Source organism: Phacochoerus africanus, chromosome X, assembly GCF_016906955.1.
Source record: "Phacochoerus africanus isolate WHEZ1 chromosome X, ROS_Pafr_v1, whole genome shotgun sequence".
Taxonomy (NCBI): Eukaryota; Metazoa; Chordata; class Mammalia; order Artiodactyla; family Suidae; genus Phacochoerus; species Phacochoerus africanus.
In genome coordinates, this window is record NC_062560.1 from 59,204,174 (window position 1) to 59,232,169 (window position 27,996).

At 52.9% G+C, this 27,996-nt stretch overlaps 1 protein-coding gene across 1 annotated transcript; it reads left to right on the top strand.

The window, feature by feature from the left end:
* Positions 1–13,417: 13,417 nt before the first annotated feature.
* Positions 13,418–26,501, top strand: EFNB1 (ephrin B1). The gene is made up of 5 exons (XM_047765190.1): positions 13,418–14,337; positions 22,985–23,262; positions 24,006–24,098; positions 24,318–24,446; positions 24,588–26,501. The coding sequence occupies exons 1-5, from the start codon at positions 14,210–14,212 to the stop codon at positions 24,998–25,000; spliced, it is 1,041 nt and encodes a 346-aa protein (XP_047621146.1). The 5' UTR covers positions 13,418–14,209; the 3' UTR covers positions 25,001–26,501.
* The last annotated feature ends 1,495 nt before the right edge of the window (positions 26,502–27,996 follow it).

Consider the following 27,996-nt stretch of genomic DNA (forward strand, 5'->3'; position numbering starts at 1 on the left):
GCCGCTCTCCTACACCACAGCCACAGCAACGTGGGATCTGAGCTGCGTCTTCGACCTACACCACAGCTCACGGCAACACCGGAACCTTAACGCACTGAGCAAGGCCAGGGATCAAACTCACAACCTCATGGGTCCTAGTTGTATTCATTAACTACTGAGCCACGACGGAAACTCCCGAGGCTTCTTTTTCTGATCCAGCCAAGGATCCTAGCCTTTTCCTGCCTGACTGTGCCATTGCCTCCCTGACATTTGAATCAGCCTACATCTTGGGGACTCTATCTGGTCTCATTCCAAATGTAATACCTCCTGGTCATTTCCCCCTTTGTCTCTCTCTCTCTAACAACTGCAACTACACAACAATAGTAATAGCCACTATTTGCCAAGCATGTAGTATGGGCCAGGGGATTTATGTACATCAGTTCATTTAAGCTGCAGAGCCCCTGATGTATTATTTTCTTGGCACATAGTAGGCACTTGTGAGTGAATGAATGGTTTCTTCCCAGATCATCATATGGTAAACAGAAGTTTGGGGAGGGCACACAGGTAATAAGGATAAGCAACAGAATTGAAACCCAAGTCTACTTGATCTCAAAGCCTGGGCTCCCAACAGTTATATAAGGATGCTTATTTTTTGTCTTTTTTCTTCTTAGGGCCACACCTTCGGCATATGGAAGTTCCCAGGCTAGTGGTTGAATCGGACCTGCAGCTGCCAGCCTATGCCACGGTCACAGCAATATGGGATCTGAGCCGTGTCTGTGACCTACACCACAGCTTAAGGCAACACCAGATCCTGGACCCATTGAGTGAGGTCAGAGATCGGATCCACATCCTCATGGATGCTAGTTGGATTCATTGCCACTGAGCCACAACGGGATCTCCCTCAGGATGCTTCTAACACCCCTGCAGCATCTTAAATCCCAATCATCAGGCCTGTGTGAGGGAGAAGCTGATGAATGTGGTTAGGGGAACTGGATTTGAAATCAGAAATCTGCATTTCTCTAATAATCAATGATGTTGAACATTGTTTCAATTGCTTGTTGGCCATCTGTATATCTTCCTTGGAGAAATGTCTATTCAGGTCCTTTGCCCATTTTTCAATTGGGTTGTTGGCTTTTTTGCTATTGAGTTGTATAAGTTGTTTGTGTATTTTAGAGATTAGGCCCTTGTCAGTTGCATCATTTGAAACTATTTTCTCCCATTCCATAAGTTGTCTTTTTGTTTTCTTTTTGGTTTCCTTTGCTGTGCAAAAGCTTGTCAGTTTGATTAGCTCCCATTGGTTTATTTCTGCTTTTATTTCTGTTGCTTTGGGAGACTGACCTGAGAAAACATTTGTAAGGTTGATGTCAGAGAATGTTGCCATGAGATACCACCTCACACCAGTCAGAATGGCCATCATTAATAAGTCCACAAATAACAAATGCCAGAGGGGGTGTGGAGAAAAGGGAACCCTCCTGCACTGTTGGTGGGAATGTAAACTGGTACAACCACTATGGAGAACAGTATGGAGGTATCTTAGAAAACTATGCATAGAACTACCATATGACCCAGCAATCTCACTCTTGGGCATACATCTGGACAAAACTATACTTAAAAGAGACACATGCACCCGCATGTTCATTGCAGCACTATTCAAAATAGCCAAGACATGGAATCAACCCATATGTCCACTGACAGATGATTGGATTAGGAAGATGTGGTGTATATATACACAGTGGAATACTAGTCGGCCATAAAAAAGAACAAAATAATGCCATTGGCAGCAACATGGATGGAACTAGAGACTTTCATACTGAGTGAAGTAAGTCAGAAAGAGAAAGACAAATACCATATAATATCACTTATATCTGGAATCTAATATAAGGCACAAAGGACCCTTTCCACAGAAAAGAGAATCATGGACTTGGAGAATAGCCTTGTGGTTGCCAAGGGGGAAGGGGAGGGAGTGGGAGGGACTGGGAACTTGGGGTAAATAAATGCAAAATGTAGCCTTCGGGATGGATTAGCAATGGGATCCTGCTGTGTAGCACTGAGAACTCTGTCTAGTCACTTATGATGGAACACTTAATGTGAGAAAAAAAATGTGTACATGTATTTGTAACTGGGTTACCATGCTGTACATTAGAAAATATATATATATACATAAACAAATGATAAAAAAGAAAGAAATCAGAAATCTAATAAGCAGGCACTATACCTCTTCCTGGTTCTCTGAGTGTGCGCAAGTTGCTTAACTTCTCTATACCGAAGCTTCCTTATTAGCAAATTGGGGTAATAATAGTAACAACTCAGAGGGTTGGGCAAATTTAAGGAGATAATATACATAAAGGACTTAGTGTGGAGCTTGGTACATGGTAATCACACAAAAAATTTTGCGATGGTGATGATGGTGCCTTAGACAAATACAACATGATGGCTCCTTCTAGCACCTTTTCTGTACCTTGCTCCTTACCCCATTCCTTCCACCTCTTTATTCACTGCATTGGGCTGGATCATGGCCACCAAAAATATATGTCCTTGTCCTAATACCTGGAACCGATGAATATTATTTGTAAAAAGTACCAATCTTTGTAGATGTGATTAAGTCAATGATCTTGAGATGAGGAGATTGTCCTGGATTATCTTGATGCACTCCAGATTCAATTACAAGTGTTCTTATAAGAGAGAGAGCAGAGGGAGATTTTTTTGGCTGTGCCCATGGCATGTGGAAATCCCCGGTCCAGGGATCAAACTCGAACCACAGCAGTGGCTGGAGCCAGAGCAGTGACTGGAGCCACAGCAGTGACAATGCCGGATCCTTAAATTTCCCAGCCACCAGGGAGCTCCTCAGTATCAGTATTTAAGTGTTGTTAATTTTCTATCATAGTATTTAAATTATGGGATATCAAAGGAAAGAGTAAACATCCATCGAGGCCTTAATCCCCTCCTCTGGGGAAGGGGTTCTATGCTTTGGGTTATAGGCAGAATAGATGTATTGTATTGTGTTGTGTTGGCAGAATAATGACCATGTTATTGTCTTTATTTGGAGGTTAAGTGTGATCAAAGAGATGGATATGGATGCCAAGTAGACAAGAGGTGGACTTGTGATAACTAATTTTATGTGGCAGCTTGACTGGGCCATGAAGTACCAGATATTATTCTGGGAGTGTCTGTGAGGGTGCTTGGGGATGAGATTAACATTTAAATTGGTAGACTAAATAAAAGGGCTAAACTCATCCTCCATAATGTGGGTGGGCCTCATCCAATCAGTTGAAGGCCTGATTAAAATAAAAAGCTACTCCTTCGATCTTACTTTTTTTTTAATTTTTGGAATGAAGCATCACTTTATTATTTTTTGGGGGGGGCACACCCATGCCATATGGAGGTTCCCAGGCTAGGGGTCGAATCAGAGCTGTAGCCGCTGGCCTACACCATAGCCACAGCAACGCAGGATCCAAGCCTCATCTTTGACCTACACCACAGCTCATGGCAATGCCAGATCCTTAACCCACTGAGCGAGACCAGGGATCAAACCCAAAACTGCATGGTTCCTAGTCGGATTTGTTAACCACTGAGCCACGACGGGAACTCCTCCTTCGACCTTACTTTATTTTACCCCAAGTAAGAGAATTTTCCTTTCTGCCAGTCTTTGAACTAGAACATGAACTCTCCCTGCCTAAAGGCCTTTGAACTGAGATATCAGCTCTTCCTGGTTCTACAGCAGTCTGCCAATTCTGGACTTGAGCTGGAAAAACTGCTCTACAGATTTGGGGCTTGCTAGCCCCTCTCTCTATATAATTGGTTCTGTTCCTCTGGAGAACCCTGACCAATACAAGGAAGGAATACTTTTCAACTCATTCTGTTAAGTAAGTATTACTCTGATACCAAAACTGGACAAAGACATCACAAAGAAAGAAAAATACAGACCAAACCACATCCAGCAACAGATAAATAAAAAGGACTAAGCACTATGAAAAAGTAGGACTTATCGCTAGAATATAAGGTTTGCTTAACACATTAATAAAGGACAAAAACCACATGACCTTCTCAATAGACACAGGAGAAACACTGGATAAAATCCATTGTCATTTCATGATAAATAAACTCCCCAAACTCAACAAACTAGGATGAAAAGGGAACTTACTCAACCAGATAGAGAACATCTACTAAAAAACCCACAGCTAACGTCTTACTTGGAGATTAAAAACCGAGTTCTCTTTCTCTAAGTTCGGGAACAAGACAAGGATGTCTGCTCTTGCCACTTCCATTCAATATGTCACTGGAGTCCTAGCCAAGGCAATAAAGCAAGAAAAATAAATAAAACACATCCAGATAACAAAGTAAAAAGTAAATATTTATCTCCATTCACAGATGATATAATCTTATATATAGAAAAGCCTAACAAATCTACTAAAGCCCTGTTAAAAATAACAAGCTAAGCAAAGTTTCAGGATATAGTATTAATGTACAAAAATGTGTTTTCTATGTGCTAGTAATGAACACTGAGAGTAAGAAAGTAATCTCATTTTTTATAATATCAAAAAGAATAAAATACTCAGAAATCAAATTAACAAAAGAAGTGTGAGACTTGTACTCTGAATACTGCAAAACATTATTGACAGAAATTTTAAAAGATCTAGGGATATGAAAATTAATCCTCTGTGTTTACGAAATGGAAGGACAAAATTTTCTTATAAGTTAATAAGAAAAAAACTGCAGAGGCATAGGAGATGAATATACAAAACTATGAAGAAATACAAATTGGCTAATAAATATTTAAAGAGGGCAAAAATGCAGCTGATAAGGGCTAACACGTCCATAGCACATGCTATATGCATGCTTCACATGTATTAACTCTTTAACTCTCACAACAACTCTCACAGGCTACTCAGGACTGTGTGACACTCCCACTTCATCCATGGTTGTCTGTTCACTTGTGTGGAGTGATGTGTGCCCCCACAATGCCTGTATTGGCACCACTGACCCCAGTGGCCTGACTCTACCCTGAGTGTCATTGACAGTGTCAGGAGAGCTTCCTGGACTGCACCCTTCAGGTAAGTCTCCTGAGTCATAATTTCTGAAGTACAAGTTCAGCTATGTGCTAGGTGACAGTGTGTAAGCCAGTCTTCCCTAATGAGCTTCTATAGCGCAAATATTCTGTGCGGCAAGGGGTCCATGTACACCCATTAGCCTTAGCAGTCAGCTAGGCTGGGAATGAGGTTGTCAGCTACTGATGAAAGGTGGGTTGCCCAGTGAGGGCACAGCTACTTCTAGAGGAAGACCATTGTGTTTCTGCCCAGAAGTGGGCCCTGGGAGGCCCTTCTGGCAGAGCCGAGATTTCCTGCAGGAAGCAGTTCTATTCTGCAATAATGTGAGGGAAAATAGGTAATCAGAGTCACAGAGGCCTGTGCCTTATTGCCTGGCTCTGGTCATGTCAGACTGGACCTTTTTAAAAGCAGGTGTTGCTAATCCACTTTGGCCATAAAACCTCTTCCTGAAACGGACAGCCTGTAGAAAGTCCAACCTGAAACATGCAAGCTCTTCTCCTTGCAGAATGTGCCTGGGAACGGGGATAGACTGCCTGCTTTCTAGGGATATCAACTCCAAGTCAGGGCCTTGTGAGAACCCTAGCGGTGGGGGCAGGTAGGGGAACCCCCTTGAATCACCTTGAACCCCCACAACAGGCTCTTTGCCTTTTCAGCCCAAGCAGGTATTCTTCTTACCAAGGATTATTAGAACCAAATTACTGAGAGTCTCAAGTGAGTGGCTTACTTGGAGAAGGGGAGAGGAAAAAGAATACCTTGATCACTGCCAAGGTCACCAGGATAGACAAAGGCAGAATAGCTCAGGGAGGCCACATTATTGACAGAAATTTTAAAAGATCTAGGGATAAAAGTAAGGCTCAAGTCAGTGGGCCCTCTACTCAATGGTACATGTTGGATTGGGACAATTTGCTGTCAGACTGCAGCAACTGGCAGGCTCCCAGGGGAGGTCCAGCAGTGTTTGTGAACTGAACTGACGCATGTTGCTTCCTGGGAGAGTCTGAGCATTCTACAGATAACAGCCTCTGCTGGACTCTCCCTTTGTGGGCATGGATTCTTGAATTTTGAAGGAGTTCATTTTCTATAGGACTTTCCTAGTTGGCCACAGCCACCTTGGGTGATAGGACCTGGGACACTGTCCATTTGGGCTGGGCTATCTGTCTTTCTGCCAAATGAGCAAATTAGAGGTGAAGTGCCCTGTGATGAGAGAGAGGACAAGGAGGATGGATGCAAAGTTAGCCCCTCCATGTTCCGTGGAGCTACGGTCTTTGCTGTGACTCACACAATCCTGTGCTGTCATAGCCTGAGTTGTAGCCACCCCCCCCCCCCCCGCCCCGTGTCCCTTCCAGGGGTAAAGGCAGTGTCTGGCAGGAGATGGAGGTACATGTAGCTTGGAGCCAGAGAGGCCTGCATCAAACTTTGGGGTCTGCTGCTCACTAGATGTGAGGTGTTACTTAGCTCACTTGACATCTGGGGTCAGTTTACTCATCTGTATATAAAATGACTTTGAATGACAGAATGGATGCAAAGTACCTGGAACATAGCAGGTGCCCTGTAGATGGTAACTGTCACCGCTATCACCACCACCACCACCATCAACATCATCATCGCTAACACTCTTAGCATTTATTGTGTACCTCCTGCATGTCCATCCCTATGCTTGGCCTTGATGCAGAAGATAAAGGAGAAAGCAGTCAGTGGTTTCTGCCTCAGGTTAGTATGTAGTGGGAGAGCTCATATGCACATAAATATTGAAAATCCAAGTGCCAATCAGAAGCATACGGTCAGGATATGGAGATCAAAGGAGGGAACAGATCTGTGGTCTAAGGTGTTCAAGGAAGGCCACCCAGAGAAGGCAGGGCTAGGATAGGCCTGGATAGACTGAATTTCCAGTACTGCGAAAGAGGAAGGGAAGAGAATAGAGGATGCTCCTGGCTTGGCTCAGCTCAGGACAGCTCCTGGAGTTGGGAGTGTCTCCCATCTCCCTTGGGGCTGCTGGGGGGCAGGCTCAGTGCTGGGTCAGTTTTCGAAATGCAAATACTGGGCTGGCCACTGGGGGTCGACAGAGATTGAGGAATAGGGAGGCTACTAGGGCAAGGAGAAGATTTCCTTGGAGACTCTACCCAGTTGATTCAACAGCCTGCCTAATGTTTCATTTCCCCACCTCTGAAATCTCCCCCCCCCCGCTTCCTCCCTGTCTTTAGAGCCCTAATCCCCTAAATTCCTCTTAGTTCAGAAGTTCCAGAATGTCCCGCCTCCCCCACCAATCCCAGGAGGAAAATTCCCTACCTCTCCACCCCCCACTCTCCCCACCCTCACCCCACCTGTCATGGCTGAAGCCCAGGGCCGCCATAGTCTCTGCTTTGTGTCCAGGAGAGCAGCTGTGAAAGAAAAACAAGCCAGGCCAGGGAGATTTATGTTCCTCTGAGGGAGGTGGCTGTCTCGTGAGGAAGATGCTGGGTGGTTTGACGATGGAGATTTCACTCCAGGTCCAACTTGGACAGCACTGGGGAGGTGGAGGTACAGCAGGGGTGAGGCGGGGGAGGCTGATGAGGAGACTAAAGGCTTAGAAAGAAATTGGGTCCTTTCTGAGAGGTACACTGAGCCTGGGCACTGGGGCCTTGCTGATTAAAGGTGAGAATGAAGGTCCCTAAACCAAGCTGACTACCTTGTGAGTGGGGAGGGGATGTTTCAATGTCAGAGATCCTGGTTTGCTTGGCTCAGGGGAAGCTGGAGGGTGGCAGGCCTGGGTGCCATATATCTGCTGTTGGTTATCTGTCCAGCTGGGTCCAGCCCCTTATCTGTCCTCGGGCTGCCCCCAGGGGCTCGTGACCTTTCTACCAGCAGGCCTGGGTTTATCAGTAGAGAAAGCCCAGAAACCTGACCCTTTAGCCTTTATGGCATGGTGGAAAGCAGGAAGCTAGCTCATAGGCTAGTGAGAAGTCAGAGCTAGGAGGGCTGGAGAGAGGAGGCAGCACTGCCCCTCCCCTGTGGCTCCTCAAGTTGTCCAAATATTTGCTTTGCTTGGGGTGTTCCTCCAGGGTAAATTTATTTCCTGTGTTTATGGGGCCTGATGAGTCCAGTGTGTTCTCTAAGGAGCCAGGAGCAGGACGGGGCAAAGATGCCATTTCTGTAGATAGCGTCACCCTCCCCTGGGCTTCCTGGTTCTCTGAGATGGGAAACTAAGCTGGGGTCAGTGACAGGTGGGGGACAGTGGCTGCTCCCCTCCCCTAAATTCCCAAGCCCCTGACAGTGATGAATGGCCCGACCCCTCTTTGCGCATTCCCCAGGTAACTGGAGTGAGGGAGCAACAGGTGAGCCGGGCTGGAGTGCTGTGGGGTGTCCCCCCACAGCTGCCCCCTATGGGGCTGAAGAACAGAGGACAGGAGAGCCTGCTAGAGGAAGCTGAACCCAGATCAGTGACACCAAGGAAGGCAGGGATATCCAATGACTAGGCCTGTAAGGAGCCCATAATCCCAGCTGCAGTCCAGAGCCTCTGACACCTGCTGCGTCACATTGAGTCATGCTCTGGTCCTCAGGTGCCTTGTTCTAGCCTCTTTTCAGAGCAGGGACAGGCCATTTGTCTGTGTGTGGCCCGATGATTTGGGATAGATTTCCCAGGAGCCCAGGGTAGAGTAACAAGTTATAAGGCGAGAATAAAGTGGGAGGGAGAGTGGGAGGGGGAAAGCCCAACTCAAGAAGAGAAGGACTCCTCCTAGCCCTGGTGTCATCCTGCCAACGGCCTGACCCAGAGCCAGGTTGACACCTGGAAGATCAAGGTGATCTCCATGCAAATACCAATAAACCAGGCATGAGGCTGGAGCAGGGACCAGGAAGGGGCGGGGGTTTGAGTGTGGTTAAACTCTTGGCCTTGGGGACCACCCCCTCCTTCCCCAACCCCTGGGAATTGCCATGGCTGCAGAGAAACTAGAAGAGCAGAACTTGCCCACCTGGGGCTTGATCTGAGACCTAGCCCTGGGGTGTGGTGCAGTAGGGAGGTGGGAGGAGGAAGAGTAGGAGGGCTCGGGTCCCACCCCAGACTTGCCCTGAGAGTGACCCAGAGAGAGTGACTTGGAAAAAGCAAGGATTCGTAGGGGAGGAAGGACAGCCTAGGCTCAACACAGACCCCAGCTAGTCTTAGCTAGAGGGCGGTGAGGGCAGAAGGAGGACCAGGAGAGAAGGGGGTGGCAGGATGTAGCTGGCTGGGTAAGAGAGGGCTTCACAGGCTGAAGTTGGCAGAACAGGGGATGTGGCCAGACTGAGGCTGGAGCCTCAGTTGTCTCTTGCCTAAAATAGGCCTATCATGGAGTTCTCATCATGGAACAATGAATACCAATCCGACTAGGAACCGCGAGGTAGCGGGTTTGATCCCTGGCCTCGTTCAGTGGGTTAAGGATCCAGCATTGCTGTGAGCTGTGGTGTAGTTCGCAGATGCAGCTTGGATCCTGTGTTGCTGTGGCTGTGGTGTAGGCTGGCAGCTGTAGCTCTGATTCAACCCCTAGCCTGGGAACCTCCATATGCTGCTGGTGTGGCCCTAAAAATAAATAAATAAATAAATAAATAAATAAATAAATAAATAAATAAATAAAATAGGCCTATCGATATCAACCTCAGGGATGCTGTGCACATTAAAAAAAGACAGCATAGCACCAAAGGTGAGAGTGCCCCACTATGCTGTCTGGCACACAGAAGCTGTTCAAGAAACATGGCTCTCCCTCTACTTGTGGGGAATGGCTATGTGTTTCTGTGACAAGGGTGCAGGTAGAGGCTGTGGGTCTTCAAGGGGACAGTCAGGAGGCCTAAGGCAGGTCAGAGATGACTGTAGATAGGAGAGGGGTGCTAGACTCACGGGGGTGGTTCCAGCTGGCATTGCCTCAACCTCAGGGCAGGTTTCCTGCCCTTTGATCTTTCAGTGGGCAAGGCCCACCCCTTGGTACATACTCCTTTCCAGAGCCCTGGGGTATCTGAGTAGAATCATGCATAGAAGCTCAAGTTGTGTAGCTAAATGGCCCAGATTTGAGTCCTATTCTTCCACTCCCTGGCTGTGTTGTCTTAGGTGAGAGAGTTCACTTCTCTGGTCTCAGAGTGCAAGGCAGACAATAAGAAGTCAAGGACAAGAGCCATGGTAATTGAGAAGGTGTATGTGTGTGTTTATGTATGTGCATGGGACAGTGACATGAGAAAATGTGGGGGCTGTACTCTATGTCCCACGAGGTCAGGAACCAGGCCTGTCAGCTGGTGCTGCGTGACTGGATAGGAGAGGAAGATGGACAGGTTCAGGTACAAGTGTGTACATGTGTAAGAATATGAGAGGAGTGAAAATAATGTGCACGGGGCCCACCAAGCACATGTTAACAGGTGAGAACATGCGTGACCAAGAATGATGGTGTCTCTGTGGGAGGCTCTGCAGAGGAATAATAGTTTCCATTCAGTAAGCACCATGGTGGGCTGACCGTGATTCTAAGCCCTTTCAGTGCATTATCTCATTCACTGCTCAGCATGGCTCCCTGAAGGAGAGAGGATCTCCAGGTTACAGAAGAGTTAACTAAAGCACTCAGGGGAAGTGACTTGCCCAAGGAGACACAGCTGATAAGCAGTGAAATCTGTGGCTCTGAAGTTCACACCCCTTGCATCCCATGGGTGTGGGAAGCTGATCTCTGTAGCTCTCCAGAGGCTGCATGATGCCTAAGGCCTCCTGCAGCTGCCAGATATTCCTCCACATCCCTGAGCCCAGGAGGCCCACATATACTGATTTCCATCTGCTTGGAGCTCCTTGAAGGCAGGGCTTGGTGGGGTTCCCCTTTGGATCACCAGTTCAGAGGCCAGCACAGGATCAGTGCTCAGGAAACACTTGTGGACTTGAACCCTGAGAAGTATGTGGGTTGGGTAACACTGATCTGATAGGCTTGGGGGAGGGTTGTGACTATCACTGAAACATAGAGAGCTTGGATAAGAGAGGGTCCACAGCCCCCATAGGTCCTGACTTCCTCTCTAGCTTCATTGGGGAGTAATTTTTCCCTACCTCAGGGGCATGAATCACTACATCAGAGGCCCTGCTAGGGTGGGGCAGGAGGTGGGGGCCTGGAGTCATTGGCCCTGGCAGCGGGATGGAGTAGGCCCAGCCTTGCTACTGAGGCTCTGGTGGACAGGTTGAGGCAGAAAGACTGTGCCGTGACCAGGGGTGACCAGCGTGCAAAGCAGGCCTAGACATAGAGTCTGTTCTTTCCTCTGTGCCCTCCCCACCCCGGATGAGGCGTTGGCACCCTCAGGAGCTGCTGCTGTCTTCCCATGTTTCCTAAGTCTGGCAGCATAGCCTCATCTGCCCCATCCCCCACCAGGTCTTGGGCTTGCCTCCTGACGGGCACTGGGAGTGCTGGTAGTGGAATCTAAAGTTGGTTCTTGGATTGGTGGTGATGATTTTAGCTGGAAACTTGAGGATGTGGCCAGGACCAAAGACGAACTTTCCTAGGCCTAGAAACCTTCTGGAGGACTGGAAGTGAAGAGTGGAATCCTGGCCATCCTGAAGGCCACTTCCTTCCAGGCATGAACCAGCTTTCAACTAGGAATGGATTAAGCAAGGAAGGAAGCAAGAAGGGGCTGGAAGTGTGGCGAGTGGGTATGGTACAGGGAAACAGACATAGGCTTTGGAGAAAGATAAGTCTGGGGCCAAATCCTGCTTCTACCACCGATCAGCTCTGTGACCTCAGATGAATCACTTCTTCCTGAGCCTAAAGGATTCTGAAGGGATATGCCTCTACTATGGTTCTTGGCACACAGTAGGTACTCAGACTGTTTTTCATCCTCAGGTTTTGCTGTACTGCCATACACTTGTGGCAATCCTAGTCTTCAAGCTGGATGATGGGTATATCCCTGCAGCTAGTTTTTGTCTCTCCTTGCTCACACCCCAATAAGGGGTCCATCTGGGAGCTGGGAGATTTTTAAACAGCTCCTCTTCTTCCCTTTCTACCCAGATCTTCCAGGCTCTGTCCCTGAAAGTGGGAGGAACCCACTTCTCCCTTTTTATTTCCACCCAAATACAGGCCCACTCTATGAGCTAAAGAGATCATCAGAGGATCCAGTGAGAAACTCAGTAGCTCAGTCTCCTATTTAAGTGCAAGGACAGGAAACTGTAAATGGCGAGCACTTCGGGAATGTCACTCACCTAATTATTTCCATAAAGCAGCAGCAAGAAAACTTTATATCCTCTGCAGCCTGGCAGTCCCTGAGTCAATCCAAAACCCAGATCTTCCTCCTAGTGATCTCTTCTCCTCCCCATACCGGGCTTCTGTTCTTGCCAAAGCCACCTCCCCTATCCCAGGTCTTGCGCTCAAGTGCCTGTGCCAGGCTGCTGTGAGCCATGCTCTTGTTGGGGTGGGTGCTCTCAGTCGGTCCCAGGCGCCCGCAGTGCTATGGAAGACCAGTAGAGGGAGACGTTAGCACGTGTGTATGTCTGCTGTGGTCCGACCCAGGAGAGCGGGTCGGACCGGGAGGGTCTGAGCTGTGGGATGGAGCCAAAGTTATAAGCAAGGAAGCGAGGAGGGGCGGGGAGAATGGGCCAGGGCTGGGAGACAAAGACCCAGATGGCGAGGCCGGGAGGGACTGGAGTCCGCAGTCTTGGGGCGAGGGCGCCCGCTTTTGCTTTTTCGAAAGGCGCCTCTGCCCTGCGCCTTTTCCTCTTTGCCCTCCAGGTGTCTTTCTTTACCGAGGTGCCCTCTAATCCCCGTTGCCGTATCCTGGGGCTTTGCCCGCGCCTTGAGACAATGCCAGACCCCAAAACTGGGCCCCCGTTGTTCCACAAAGCTCTTCCCCAAAGTTGAGACTCCCAAGGCCTGGTCCCCAGGGGCGAAGAACTCATCTTCCTCCCTCCCCCTTTTCCGTACTTGACTCCTCTGAGATTCCACCACCCACCGCGATTGGTTTGTCTTTTCAGGACTCCAAGTCCATTTGCAAGCGGACCCGCACTGCGAGGGCGGAAGGAGGAAAGGCCACCAGAGACCTACGGGACTGAGAGTATACAAGCCCACGGAGGTGGGCATGGGAGCAGGACTTCAGGGCTCGCGTGTGTAAAAAAAGAATGGCAGTACTTTCCCGGAATACTTAGGACAGGGCCTGTCTAGCCCAGGTCAGCGGGCCAGGCGCGCGGGGAGGAGAACAGGCCGACAGCTCAAGAGGAGCGCCAACTTCCCACGGGCTGAGCGCTCTGGAAACGGACTAGGCGGGACCCACACCTAACCGCACGAGCCGCACATTCAGATTGGTGCCATCAAGAGCGCGGCGTCCTTAAGAGCTCCCTGAAACCCCACCCCCTTCCTGTTCTTGGGGGCGTGGTGCGGGGCAAGGACCCCGTGACGGAGCTTGCTATTGGCTAAGATGAGTAGGGTTGGCCTTGCGTTCGCCTGAGCAGGGGAGTAGACAGCTCAGCCGCGGCGGAGGGAGTCTATGCGCGCTGGACAGCAGTGGGAGGTGTGTGAGCCTCGCACTGGCCTCAGACCCTCGGGCGCAATCGTCAGGGAGCTAGGACTCGGCGGCTGGACTGCCGGGCCACCCGGCCGAGGCTTCAGAGGTGCAAACTGATGGGACTGGCTCTCTCGGCAGCGTCTCCCCGCTCTTATAAGTACACTGAGCGGGGCCCGCGCTGAAGTAGAAGCTGTCGGGGGGCGCACAGCCCGGAGTCTCAGTGTGGCCTGGAGGAACGGAGCCCGTGCCTGGGCGCTCCGGTCGGGAGCCCCCGGAACGAGCTCGTGTGTTGGGGAGACTCCCACTTCTTCCCAAGGGTGCCGATCCCGAAACGGTCGAGGCTTCGGGGCGACCGCCGAGTCTCCAGTGACGAGACCCCATTGGGGAGAAGGCGCGCAGTCCCAAACAGTCTCGGAAAGCCGAGCGGAATCCGGCGGGATCACCCGGGGGCTCACAGCCCCCGTCGCGCCTCGTGCGGCGGAGAGGCCAGGGGAGCGAGCCCTCGGAGGCCGTAGCTCATGCCCGGGTTGGGGGCGGCTGCCCAGTGAGTCTTCCTGGCCGGCGGGGCGGAGAAGAGCGACACCGAAGCCGGCGGGAGGGGAGCACTTCAAGGCCGGCGGCTGCGGAGGATGGGCGCCTGAGCAGCTTGGAGCGCAGCGCGGCACGGGAAGGCGAGGCCAGCGTTGCTGAGGAGGCGCCAAGGGATCCCAAAGTGCAGCCTGCCCCCCGGGAAGATGGCCCGGCCTGGGCAGCGTTGGCTCGGCAAGTGGCTTGTGGCGATGGTCGTTTTGGCGCTGTGCCGGCTTGCCACGCCGCTGGCCAAGAATCTGGAGCCCGTGTCCTGGAGCTCGCTCAACCCCAAGTGAGTAACTTATCTGCTCTGATCCCTGGGGGTGGGAGGCACTCCTTGGGGGTGAGGCCGCGCGCCCCTGAGCGCCTGTGAGAAGATGTTTGGAGGAGGAGAGGCGCCCCATTTTGTCTCTGGCTTTTTCGAGTGTTTCTCTGCGGACGGGTGGGGCAGGGTGCGGCGGGGTGGGGTGGGGGCCCTTGGCTGGGTTGTGACCCCTCGGCTTCCCGGCCCTCTCCAGCGCTCGTCCCGGATCAAGTCGAGATGGTTGCGCCCGGCGGTGCTGGGAGTCCGAGCGCTCGAAAGCGCACGGGAGAGCGGGTTGGGGAGAGAAAGCAGCCCCCTCGGGGGGCCCCTGGGAACGTGGCGGTTTTCGCCGAGAGCCGCTCGGTGAGGAGGTGGGGGGGGCGAGCTTGACCTGGGCGGGGGAGGAGGAACACAGGTTCCTCGTTTGTTTAGCTGTGAAGGGATCTCCGCGCGGGACTCCTCGCTCGGGGGCGGGTGGCAGCTCCTGTATCCCCCATTCAGGCTTCTCCCATTTTCATTTCTCTTTCTTCCTTGTTTGCCTCCCTAGCTTTTTGGTTTGCCGTCTCTTCTAGGCTACCCCCCCCCCCTTCTCCCTGCTGGGGCCGTGGAAGGGCGGGCGCCGCTCCCAGGCTCACAAAGGCGGCGGGTGGAGAGGGGCGGAGTGGGAGAGGGGTTTTGTTTGCGGGGGGGGGGGGTGTTCGATCAAGCGCCCATCGGGGGTCCAAGGGAGCCTGAGGCATAGCTTCCAGGGCTGGCCTGGTCAGAGAGTGATGGCCGAGCTAGCGAGGGAGGTGGGTGGAAAGCGAAGGATTCCTGCCCAGGCGGGTCCCATTGACCCCCCCTACCCTCTGTCCCTCAGATTGGGGAGCTGTGCTTAGCTTTTCCCAAGGGGTTGGGGAGGCAGCTATATAGAGGAGATCCTTTCTTCTCTTCTTCCTCCTTTCCCTTACAATCCCCCCCACCCCCCTCCCCAGCACACACACCTTTCAGGGCGGTGGCTCAGTGGTTTCTGGGCTGTTAGTGGGGAGTCTCTGGGCTGTATAATGACCTCTGGACCTTTTCCTCTTTTGGTATCCAGGACTCAGGTTGGAACCCAGGGTCAAAATTGCTCTTCCTTTCTGTTTTCTGGAGGTCCCAGCAGTGTGGGGACACACCACTTAGTGGGAAACTGGGGACCGTTGGCCTGCCCTATCTGTGCTCTACAATTCCTGTATCTGGAATCTCTTCCTGTTCACTCTCCTGGGCTCCCAGCTAACTTCCCAGGCTCCTGCATGCCTTGGCCTCTTAGGTTACAGGGGCCGTGCATCTTTCAGCTCTAGAGTGGCAGAGGACTGCTTCTTTAGTTCTCTTCTCTTTGGGTTAAGATAAGGTCCTATTTATTGGTTAGTGGGATGTCTAAACCAGGGTCAGGATCGAGGGCTCTGCCTCAGTGCAAGGAAAGGGACTGACAAGAATTTCCTCCTTACTCAGAAGCCAAACTGGGCAAAGCGCTCTTCTAACAGCAGGGACTCAAAATGGTTTGGGGCCCTGGGCTCTCAGCCCAAGGGGAAAAATTGTGGAGTGCCCAGTTCCCCCCTGTAAGGGTGGAGATTGGAAATGCTCTCTCTTGAGCCAGGAGAGCAGAAATCTGCCTGGGGTAGCCCATCACAGGGGCTCATGGGAATGACCTAATTGCTCTCTCGGGTCTCTAACCAGAAAGAGAGATAGCAGGCAGTTCCACAGCTGGAAAGGAGCCCTCCTGCAGAGTGAGGGGGGTGGTTGACTGGGAGAAACAAGATCTCCCTGAGCTTCACCCTTTTTGTGTTTTGAGCCTTTAGTGCTCTAGACCCTTTTACAGGTTTTTGATATAGGCCTCCCTCCCCAGTTGACTTTAGGCTGAGGGCAGGCTTCCTGGGGGTGGTGGGTGGTGGTGGCTGAGGCCTCAGTACGACCTGCACAAATTCCATCTTGTAATTGAGGAGATCTTGGGAATGGTGGGGGAGTGATCCTGGTGCCCCTGTGACGCCCGCCCCCCCCCGCCCCCCGCCCAGAGTTCCATCTCTGACTAGGGGTCTGGAATGCAGCCTGTCTGTGTGTGTTAGTGCGGGTGTTTCGGGGGTGGGGAGGTCGGGGGGACAGGAGGAAGGCATTGCCCTCATCTACACTCTGAGCTCTGGGGGCTGCCTCTACCACCGCGCCCAAGCCTCGGGCTGCCACAGCCTTTCAAATAAACAGTTTCTTTCTATCTTTCTCTCCCGTTTTTGCCTCCTGCCCGAGTTCTCCCTCTCAGGTCGTTGTTGGTTCGCCTTCTCACACCCTGTGTGAGCCGTGTTCACCTCCCCTCTCCAGCTCAGCTCGCCTGCTCTCCCTCTTTCTCACACTCCCTCTCACTCTTAGTCACTCTCTGCCTCTTTTTCTCAAGTCCTTTTGTTTCTCGCACATGCCCGTGCTCTCCCTCACAGGCTCATTTTCTCCCGTCCCTCCCCTCTTCCTCCCGGCTTTTGGTCTCTCTCCTCAGTCCTGTCAGGAGCTGGCAACCCCCCCTTCCCCCCCCCAAATCTCTCAGCGCCTATAAACCCCGCTTAATTGCTTCCTCCTTGGGAAAAAATCAAAATAAAGAAGTGGTCGGGCTGGGGGTATGTTTCCGGGTTCCAGGGTCTGGGCAGCCCCAGCCCTGACTGGGAGAGGGGAGCCAGAAGGGCCAGCTTCGGCTTCAGACTCCTCGCCTCTTTCCCACATTGGTGCTGGGGCCCTCCAGGGTGGTAGTCCCTGGGCAGCAAATGCTTCTGCCTCCTTAGCCCTCTTGTCAGATTTGCCCAATGAGCACAGCGTGGGAAGGTGAGTTTGGGCCCATTGGAGGTTGGGAGGAACCCAAGTACATGCGTGTGCTTGGGTCAGGGCTGCGATGGAAGGTCCCAGGGCAGTCCCCCTCCCCCAGCCTTCTCCTCTGAGAGTTTGGGGCAGCCGGCAGGCCTCATACTTGAGTCCTCAGCCAAGTCCAGCTGCTGCAGTTCAGTCTCTCAGTCCCGTTCTGACCCCTTCCTGCCCCCCACTCAGGTTCCCCCACCTCCAGGGAGTGGGAATGTGCCTGAGATCACATTACACCTTCCCTGCAAGGGGGCAGTGGTGGGGGCTTCAGTTTGGCATCCAGGACCCTTGACTCTATCCAGCATGGGTGGGGGCAGCTGCAGACCCCAACTCAGGCTTGCCTGCTACAAGCCAAAGTGTTGGCCCCAGCCCCCTCACAGCTGTTCCAGCTCACAGTCCTGGGGAGGCCAGATCAGGGGGCCCCTTTCCGGGGCGGCTAGGGACCTGACCTCTTTTACTCTGTGGCTGATTAGCCACAGGTGGGGGCCCGAAAGTGATGGGAACCCAGCAGCTCCTAAAGTTCTCCTCCTTTCCTCCCCCTACCCCAGGCAGCAAGGCTTCGGCAAGAAGGGCCTTGTGAGGCTAGGCTACGGCCTGAAAGGAGGGTTCCCTTTCTCCCCTCAGGCTCTCTCCACTGCCTCACCAGTTCTGGTGGACAGGGGTGGGTGGGCCCTGGATACCACTGTGCATCACTGATTTCTGGTATTGGGATTGTGGAGCCAGTGGGCCAGCCAGGAGGCAGCGAGTTGCCATGGGAACATCAGGTTTGGGGGAGGGTCCACCCTATGATTATTAGGGGAGTTGAAGTAGGGGGATGCTCACCAGCCACATTCTAGGTTCCTTCCCCTGTGTGCCATAGCAGCCCCTTTTGGGTGGATTTTTATGCCAGTCGTTTCGGGTAGGGTTGCTAGCAGCCGGGACTGTAAGAAGCTTTTTCAGCTTCGTCTAAGTGACACTGTGCTTGTTGTGCTAACAGTCAGGCAAGGCAGTACCTTACTACTTACAACTCATCCTCAGATGAGAAGTTGGAATTGCCCCTGTTTTCCAGATAAGGAGGCATTTTCCTGGAAAAGGGAGGTTACTTGTTTAAAGTCAGTCATCTCATAGTGGGTAGAAATGTGCCCTATGCCATTCTTTCCATGCCATCCTGCTGCCTTAGAGTCTGGGGAAAAACTGGATTTAGAAAGTGGCACTGGCTCTTGCCCCTGGGTTCCCCTCTTGCCTCACAGGTGTGCGTGCATCTGTCCTTGTGACTCAGAGCCTGCCCACGTGGGATGAGCAGTGATCTGGCTTCCTCATTTGACTTTGCAAGGCCTACCTCTGAGGGCAGTGTGCTCGGGGTGACCTGATCTAGAGGCAGCCAGCTTGATGCCTGGCGCTCTCCCTCGTGGGCTCTGAACAGCAGCCTTGGTTCCTCTCTGGGCCAGAAATCTCACTGCCTCTCAGGGACCCCACAGAAAGACTCCAACAAGGAAGGGGGTGTTAAGCCCGCAGTGGGCACTAGTATTGGCCCAGTGGGGCAGAGGGGAGATGTAGCTCATTGTAGGTGGGGGGGGGTGACTTCCTCTGGGGCTCTCCTAGCTTCCCTGCCTCCGACATTGCTGTGTGTGTGCCAGGACCCAGCTGCTGTTCCTGCCCACCCACGCCTGGGCGGGCACTGCTGGGACACGCCAGGCCTGCTCCTGCTGCCTCGGGGGCTGGGTGGAGCTGGGGGAGTGAAAGAGGAGCCTTTAATTTGGGGGCTCCCCACCCTAGCCGGGATGAGAGCAGACTTGAGCTCTGGCTTGGGGTCTATCCTCCACTGGTCCTGCCGCCCTGGGGGTGCAGGCGCAGTGTGGTGCCAGCTTCGCTGAATCAAGGCTGTGGCTAGAGCCTTTACCAAGCCTGGACTGGCATGGCCTAGGACCAAGCTCTCCCTTCGTCCACTCTCTGACCACAAGTTCCTAGAGCCTGAGGGAAGGGTGAGAGGGAAGGAAGCAAAGAGCTGGTAGGTCATGGGCAGCTTTCTAGGCATGACCCCCACAGCTACCCAGCTTTACTTGTCTGCGTATGGGTGCAGAGGGGCTCAGCCGGACAAAGAAACAGGTGGGCAGTTGGCCTCTGAGCAGTACCGGCCACTGCCCCAGAGCCTTCAGGCTTCTCATCTCCCAAGATTCTTTTCAGCAGTCATGGCAATACTTCTAAGCTCAGGAGGCAGGCTGGGGGAGAGACTTGGGCTAGGGTGGAGGGGAAGAGGCAGGCCACAGACGGGAGCCTGAATGCTCAGGCCGCCTGCCTCCTTGAGTCCTTTAACTCCCTGGGGGTGGCTCCCTGGGGTCCTCGGGGCTATCAGAGGCTAAGGAGGGAAGGCCTCAGGGGTTACCATGGCGATTTGCTGCAGGCTTCCTGCTGGGCCATGTCAATCCCCTTATTTTCCAGAAAAGGGCTTTGTCTGGGGGTGGCCCCAGGCTGGAAAGCTTGGCTTGGTAATAGGGGGAGTAGTACGTTTTAAAAAGTGAGGGATATAGAGTTTAACTGGGCACTGTCTTCCACCTCTTCTCATGTCCCTACTCCTAACCTGGTGGGTACCAGGGGAGACCTATAGGCTCCCTGCATACAGGGTGACCAGCATCAAACCTGACCTCGGGCTTCACTCTCACTGCTGCATACTCATACTCACCCTTCATGGCCCCTCCCCACTTTCTGGGGCTGCTCACAAGCCCAGAAGCACTTTTCTTAGTGGTGGGGAAGAGGCTAAGGAGGCACTATCATGGGGGACCAGGGTCAGGGAAGCTGGGTCTCATCAGGCTCCTCTTCCTTCTGCACTTTAAGGGAAGGTGAGTTTCTCTCTGCCAGCTGCTATGCAAATGAACTTATGAATATTTATGAATTCTGTTCACTGAGGTTGATGAGAGAGTCTGAGGGGTGTTGGGGGGCGATAGTCCTCTCTTCTTCCCCCTCCCCCACCTACTACATAGACATCTGTTTCCTTGGTGTTTCTGGGTTCAAGGTAGAGCCTTGAGTAGCTGGAAGCCCTGTGTTCTGATTCCAGGGCTCCAGAGCCCAAGTGGCAATGAGAGACTGTGCTCAGGGCAGACAAGAGTCCCTGTGAGTAAGCTGGGCCAAGTGGTTATAAAAATGAGCTGACCTGAACCCCTTTGCCTGCCTTCTACCTACTGTCACCTCCAGGTAGGGTCTTGTTTGGAAGTGCAGCTATACAAGGATTCAGCCAATGTTTTAGATCCTCTCCCAGGACCCCCAGGGGTTAACATCCTGGTGAATTTAGGCTCCTCAGTTTGACTTTGAGTACACTTCTCCAATAGGAGCATTCATCTGATCACTCATTCTCTCACATGAGGAGCCTGGACCCAGGTGGGTCTCGAAGTTTCCTTCTGGTTCTAAGCTGTTCCAAGTTGTCTAATCCCACTGTCTGGAAGAAACCAGTATGAGGATTGGAAAGTGAAAAATGCCTTGGGAATTTTGGAGGCTTTGGCGAAACTTCTTGGCTTTTTGTTATGTGTGGGATGGGGGCATTTTCTCTCAAACGTTTGTATGGCCCTCCATCTGGTGCCTGGAGTGCGGGAAAGCTAGGTACCAAGGGGGAAACCTTCTTGTTGTGGTTTTTACCCTCCTGCACAGCAAGATGGCAGGCTCCAGCTTGGTGGAGGCCTCCCTGGAAATGGAGAAAGGGCTACTGTCCTTCATCTACTTGGTCTTGTTCCCTTACTCACCCCCTTAGGTATCATTTCCCTCCCTCAGGTGGGGGTAGTAAACTCCCAGAAGGCCCTCATGCCTTGTAGCCCTCAGGAAGTGGAACCATGCTTTTCCACCATCAGCTCCCTTCTCTTGAAGCACTGCCTTCAGCCCTTCGTTGTCCTTCCTGCTAGAAAGTCTAACCCCCACTGGATGAAACCCACACTGCTTGTCATGCCCTGTCTTTCAGTCTGGCTCTAGCTGAGCTTTTCCACCTCTTCTTCTGCTCCTCTCTACTCATTACTGGGCCAATCACTGGCCTGGGTTTTGTGTCCCAGCATGCTGTCTACTCTTGTATGTTGACTTCTTATTCCTCCCCGCCCCCTGCCCTGGACCCACTTTCATCTCACTCTTTTTGTGGGACCATCTCTAACTGTCCTTTCAGATGAGCAGTCTCCTTCCTCTTTCTGCCTTCAGCCCCTGCCTTTTGAGCTACCATCCTCGCTCATAGCCTCCTGATAGCCTGGTGCTGTCTATTGCTGCAGCGAGGGCCATTTACTTTCCTGACCCCAACCAGACAATAACGTCCTTGAGGATGGGGCCATGTCTTCTTTTCCTACTTCCCACCCAAGAAACAAGACTGAGCTCATAGGCACTTGGTGTTAGTGTCTGGCCTTCTGCCTCTTGGCAGACCAGAATAATTCCTAAGCTGGAGTCAAGTGGTTGAGCGCCAAGTGTGTGCTGGGTGCTCTACATATGCCATCGTGTCTCCCCTTCGCAATCCTGGGAGGTGGGGCTCTTCCCATCCCCAGTTTATAAGTGAGGACACTGATACTTAGGGAGATCAGAAAGCTCATCCAAGTTCACAGAGCTAATCAGGGCTACCATCTATCTGATCCCAAAGTCTTTTTTCTCCTACATCATACTGCTTTGCACCCAATTCCAGCCTGCCCAGGCTCAAAAATGGCTGGGAGAGCACCGCTTTCTTTGTGTTTATTTTGTATTGAAGCATCATTGATTACAGTGTTGTGTTAGTTTCAGGTGTATAGCAAAGTGATTCAGTCATACATACATATGTGCCTTTTTTTTTCCAGATGAGAGCACCATTCTCTTAGGCAAGGATAGGATGATACGAATAGGTGGCCCCAGGCAACTGCCCTCCCCCTGCTATTTCCCAGTGCCTGGCCTTCTGGATTAGAAGATGAACCTGGCTGGGGAGGCACTTGTCCATCTCCTCTCAGGATCTGGAGTAGAGGCAGTGTGGAGATGGGATTAGAACATAGATGAGCGAGATTCCTGGGGCCCTGTCTGATATGATCTCTGTTGTCCTCGCTTGGGCTCCTTCTCCCCTTCCTCTGTTCTAAGCAGTGAGACTGGTCAAATTTGGGGATTCAGGCTTTTGCATTATGGGGGTAGGGTAGATCCCAGTAGGATGCCTGGCAGTGGGGAGTGGAGAAAGCTGTGTGGAGCTGCGCCTGGCTGGGGACTGTGGCCTTGGCTCTAGGCAATGCCTGTTCCTATCTCCCCATCAGGACCAAGACTAGCAAAGGATGGGGGAGAAGGCACGGGTCCCAGAAAGGTTATGCACCCCCAGCAGTTGGCTGGGAGCTGCGGGGGTGGTGGCTAGGGCATGTGTGGGCTTGTCGTGTGCGTGTTTCTGTGTGTGTGTGTGCATGTGCATGTGCAAACACATGTGCTAGGGAGCTAGTAGCCGTGGCTGTGGAGGCATGTCAGTGTGTTAGGGGTGGGAGGAGGACAGGGCTGCCACCTCCAGGCAGCCCAGGCCTGACACCTTGGTACCCAGCCCATCTGCCACGTCAGCCCCCTGCGGAAATGCCACATTAGGACAAAGGGCACCCCCAGCTAGGCAGTGCCCCACCCTGCCGAGCAGTCAAAGCCTGGCAGCCTTGCCCATAGGCCACCCCTTCCACACCCTGCTGGCAGTGTGGTTCTCTCTCCCCACCCCCAGCCTGAGGATGGAGGAAGGACAAGAATGTCTGTCCTCACCATCTCCACCCAGTGCACCCAGCCTGGCCTTCACTGTCTACTCCCCTGGTTCTGAGGATGGCCTGAGACCCTCAACCCTGGGGCTGACCATCTTTTCCCTCCTGGGCAGGTTCCTAAGTGGGAAGGGCCTGGTGATCTACCCAAAGATTGGAGACAAACTGGACATCATCTGCCCCCGAGCAGAAGCCGGGCGGCCCTATGAGTACTACAAGCTATACCTGGTGCGGCCTGAACAGGCAGCTGCCTGCAGCACCGTGCTTGACCCCAACGTGCTGGTCACCTGCAATAGGCCAGAGCAGGAAATCCGCTTCACCATCAAGTTCCAGGAGTTCAGCCCCAACTACATGGGTCTGGAGTTCAAGAAGCACCATGACTACTACATTACCTGTGAGTCCCTGCCCACCACGTGGTTCTCTCCTGTGCAGTAGCAGTGGGAGCTTCTGAGTCATGCAATGAGAATGCACACAGGTCAGGCCCATCCTGATCTGGTCCCCTTTGAAGACTGGCGTGCCCTCCTCCTAGCCTGGCCTTGGAATTCTGACCCTAATGTTCACCAAGAGGCCTGCTCCCAGCTCATCCTGGCTCTAGCAGTTGGATGGGAAAGGACTCTGATCTGTGGTGTTCTCTCTTATTTCCTTTGCCTGCCTAATTTCTAATCCTGGGAATGGCAGAGATAGCAGAGTTTCTTCACGAGAAACTGAGGCCCCAAGAGCTTTACCTTATGCTAGATCGCACAGAGAGTTAGGGATAGGTTGGGATTCCAGCCCAATTCTCTTGACTCCTAATCTAGCATTCCTTCCAGTCTGTATAGAAGCCTCCTGCAACATGCCAGTTCCAATTATTTTGCCTCTGAGCAACATCGCTCAATGAGAAGACATACTTAGTTTCCACTGAGAAAAAAGAGCCACTGCCTGGTCCTGATAGGGGAGCAGTGCCCTTGCGGGTGGGGCTAGTTCCTGGACTCTGTTCCTAGTGGGAGGAGAGAAGTAGAAAGGTTCATAGGTAGGTGGAATCAGGTTGCAACTCCCTGGCTCCCAGTTCCGTCGTTATGGGCTCAGGCAGCACTAGGGCTTCTGGGTAATGCAGGCAGCCCTCTCCCTCACCCTGAATGCTCTGGCCTCTTGCTGCAGCTACATCCAATGGGAGCCTGGAGGGACTGGAGAACCGAGAGGGAGGCGTGTGCCGCACACGCACCATGAAGATCGTCATGAAGGTTGGGCAAGGTGAGCACCCTGAGGGGGTAGTGGTTTCCCCAGCTAGGCTTTTGCAACAGATGCTCCTAACTTGGGTGTGGTGGTGTGGGGAATGGGTTGGGGGCAGTAGGGCTAGAGGATCTGAGGTCCAGTATCTGGGCCGTTTTTGGCCCGTGCCGTATAACTGAGGCACCTATGCTGTCAGGGAACCCCCCCGCCACCACTCACCTATCTTCTCCCCACCCTCAGACCCCAATGCTGTGACACCTGAGCAGCTGACTACTAGCCGGCCCAGCAAGGAGGCAGACAACACTATCAAGATGGCCACGCAGGGCCCTGGCGGACGGGGCTCCCTGGATGATTCTGATGGCAAGCATGGTAAGTGTGTGGGTATCTCCCAGAGGGCAGAAGCTATTGCTCGGCCCTAGCTCTGAAGGAAGGCAGGGTGCCACCTGAGATCCACCCTGTGTCCCCAAGGACCCCTGGCTGACCTTCCTCCCCTCCCTTTCCCATCCGCAGAAACTGTGAACCAGAAGGAGAAAAGTGGCCCCAGCGGGAGTGGAGGCAGCAGCGGGGACCCCGACAGCTTCTTCAACTCGAAGGTGGCGTTGTTTGCAGCCGTAGGCGCTGGCTGTGTCATCTTCCTGCTTATAATCATCTTCCTGACCGTCCTGCTACTGAAACTACGCAAGCGGCACCGCAAGCACACGCAGCAGCGGGCGCCTGCCCTCTCGCTCAGCACCCTGGCCAGTCCCAAGGGGGGCAGTGGCACGGCGGGCACCGAGCCCAGCGACATCATCATCCCCTTACGGACTACAGAGAACAACTACTGCCCCCACTATGAGAAGGTGAGTGGAGACTACGGGCACCCCGTCTACATCGTCCAGGAGATGCCGCCCCAGAGTCCAGCGAACATCTACTACAAGGTCTGAGGGCCCGGGCGGCCTCGGCCCCGAGGGACAGTTGGCCGGGACTGCACCTCTCCTTCCTCACCCATGTCCCTCCCCTTGCCAGCTGTGCCCACCTTTGTATTTAGTTTTGTAGTTTCTTGGCTTTTATAATCCCCCTTTTGCCCTGCCCCCTGGGCTTTGGAGGGGGGTGCTTGTGCCCCTAGCCCCCATGCTCTTGTGCCTTCCCCCTCTGGCCAGGCCTCTGGGCTCTGCGGGGGCACCCCTTCTTGGAGGGCAGGGTCTGATGCTGATGGACAGCAGGCAGGGAGTTGCCCCCCCCCCACGGCCCTGCCCCCCTCCTCGCCCCGTTTCTCCCTTCCCAGGACTGCTTGTCCACTATCATCACTGTTTTTAATGTTTTTGCGTTCATTTTTTAGCTGTCAATTCATTTCCATCTGGTTTTTTTTTTTTTTTTAAGAAAAATGGAAAAGGCAGCCCCTCCCCAGCTTTTCTGAGCCCGGCTGACCCCAGTATCAGGGGCCTGGGGCAGGATATGGCCAGCCAGGAAGTAGAGGATGGCATTTCTTTTATAAACTCCTTGGCATTTGTTGGGTGGCGGGGTGGGCCAGGGCTGTTCTTGCCCACGAGGGAAGACGAGAGTGCCACTGGACAAGGTGTCTCACCCTTCCCCCACTGACCCTCCTTCTGCAGTGCTGATCTTGGCAAATGGGGTAGTGGCTGCCATCCTTCCACCAAAAAAAAAAAAAAAATCCCTTCCTTGTGGGATTCTTGGGCATCTCCTGCCTCCCTCACTCTCACGGTAATTAACGTCTTAATTGGCTGTTGTCTGGGGAACAGGAGAGCTGCTGCAGGCAGATGACCTCATGGGGGGTGGAGGGAGGTGAGGTGCCCAGGTGGCTATTTGCCCTGCAGAGCTGGGAGTTCCCCCTTTCCCCTCTGCCCTGTTCTCCCCTCACCTTTAGCATTTCAGCTTGGTGGGGAAACAGAGGCCCAGGGCAGAGAACTAAGCGGGTATAAGGCCAGGTGGCCTGCTCCTTTTGTGGGCTCTAGCACAGGTGGGTGCACCCTCCCCCAACCCAGCTCCCACTGGCCCTGCAATCTTGGGCTGGGGCTTGGAAAGAGGAAGAGGCTTGCCTAGGGCTGGGCTAGCACGCCGTGCACTTTGACCCCGGCTCCTTGCCAGCACGGCTGCTAACAGACTGCCACTCACATGCGCCTTGCAGGCGCTCCCAGAGTGGCCATGGAAGGAGCTGGGCCTCACATCATCCACCTCCACACTGCCTCCTGGCCAGCTGCCCACCCCAGTGCCAGGTGGGAGAGGGAGCGGAACAGCCAGCCCCTTCCAGGTGGCAGTCGGAAGGGTTTTTTGTTTTTGTTTTTGTTTCTGTTGCCATTTGTGTAAATACTAGTCTTTTTGGAAAAAAAATAATGTAAAGATGTTTTGTATAAACTCTGAATTATTTTCTTGTTGCTTTTTTCTTAGAAAAAATGAGAACTAAAAAAAAAATTTAACCACATGGAGAAATGGGTGTAAAATGGTGTCGTGATGTTGGGGAATGAAGTGTGTATATGAGTATGTGAGAGAGAGAGAGGGAGTGTGTGTGTGTGTGTGTGTGTGTGTGTGTGTGTGTGTGTGTGTGAGAGAGAGAGAGAGAGAGAGAGAGAGAGAGAGAGAGAGAGAGAATGAGAGAGAAAGAGAGAAATTTTCGGTGCCTAAAACAATGGTGATCTGGACAGGCATGAGAAAATGATGGCTGTCCTAGTGGAACAAGATATTGCAAGTGCTCTGTGCCCTTCCTCATCACAAGATCCTCTACCCTCTTGTTCTCCTGGACCCTGTGGCCATATCCCCCTGTCCATCCTGTCACTGCTGTGGCATAGGCCATGGGCATCTGCCCAGTCTGGCACTAGGCTCAGCTAGAGAGGGTTGATGGGGGAAGGGGTGTTCTCATGGGGACCTGGGTGTGTCCGCAAGTACTGCCGCCACCTGGCTGGGGCTAGATCTGGAACCTGTTGGCAGGCCCAGCCCTGCCCTGCCTCAAGACACCTGGAGGTGGATAGAAATAACTTCCCAAGAGCTGGGCTTCAGCTCTGGCCCGCTGGGTACTGAGGCTGCTTCAGGCTGCCTGGTTCACTTTATAGCCAGAAGAGCCTACCTTCTCCTGTGCCCCAGAGCTCTCACCATGGCATACGTGGGGGCTTCTGGCTGACAGTTGAAGCCCTCAAGCTAGAGCAGCCCTGAGCACCTGGTCTCCCTCCTGCAGGCTGATGGCCTGCAAGTGTAGTGAGGGCCCTGAAGAGAGTTTGGCTACAATCCCATAGCAGAGACGCAGGCTGTCAGGGCCTGGAGCAGCCTGTAGGTCTTCTGGGGCTGGGGAGGGGGGCGCTCCCTGTGGAGATGGCTGAGACAGATGTCAGGAGAGGAGGACAAGTGGGATCCCAGCAGCTAAAAATGGGTAAGAAGACACTAGAGGAAAGGAGGAGGAGGAAGGAAGGGGAGGGTTAGTTAGCGATCCAGAGCAGGAAGTCCCAACACACCAACCAAGGAGCAGGCATGGCTGTGAGGGAAGTGGGAAGTGTCGGGGAGAAGGCAGGGGGAGGAGAGTCATAGGACCTGCAGGGTGGAGGGAAAGGAGGCTGGCTGGAGCAGCCAGGGCTAGGCCCCGGCTGGGGTGCTCCCAAAGCCAGCTGGGGCAGAGGCTGTTTATTTGGTTTCTCATTAACCAAAGGAAGTGCCTGGATCAGATGAGGCCTCTGCTGCTTGACTGCCTTCCCAGAGTGGGGGCCCCTGCCTGGGCCAGGGGTCTCTACCCAGGGCTGCTTCAGGCCAGATTGATGGTTGCTTCAGGTCAGATTGATGTCTCTAACCGAGGGGAAGCCTGATCCAGATTGGGTAAAGCCCTTTCCACAGGTCACCAACCGAGTTTCCTTGGGTGGTCCCTGCCCCACCCCCACCCCCCCCACCAGCCCAAGACACCAGCTGCCCTCACCCTATAGGTGGGGAATCAAGTTTCTGA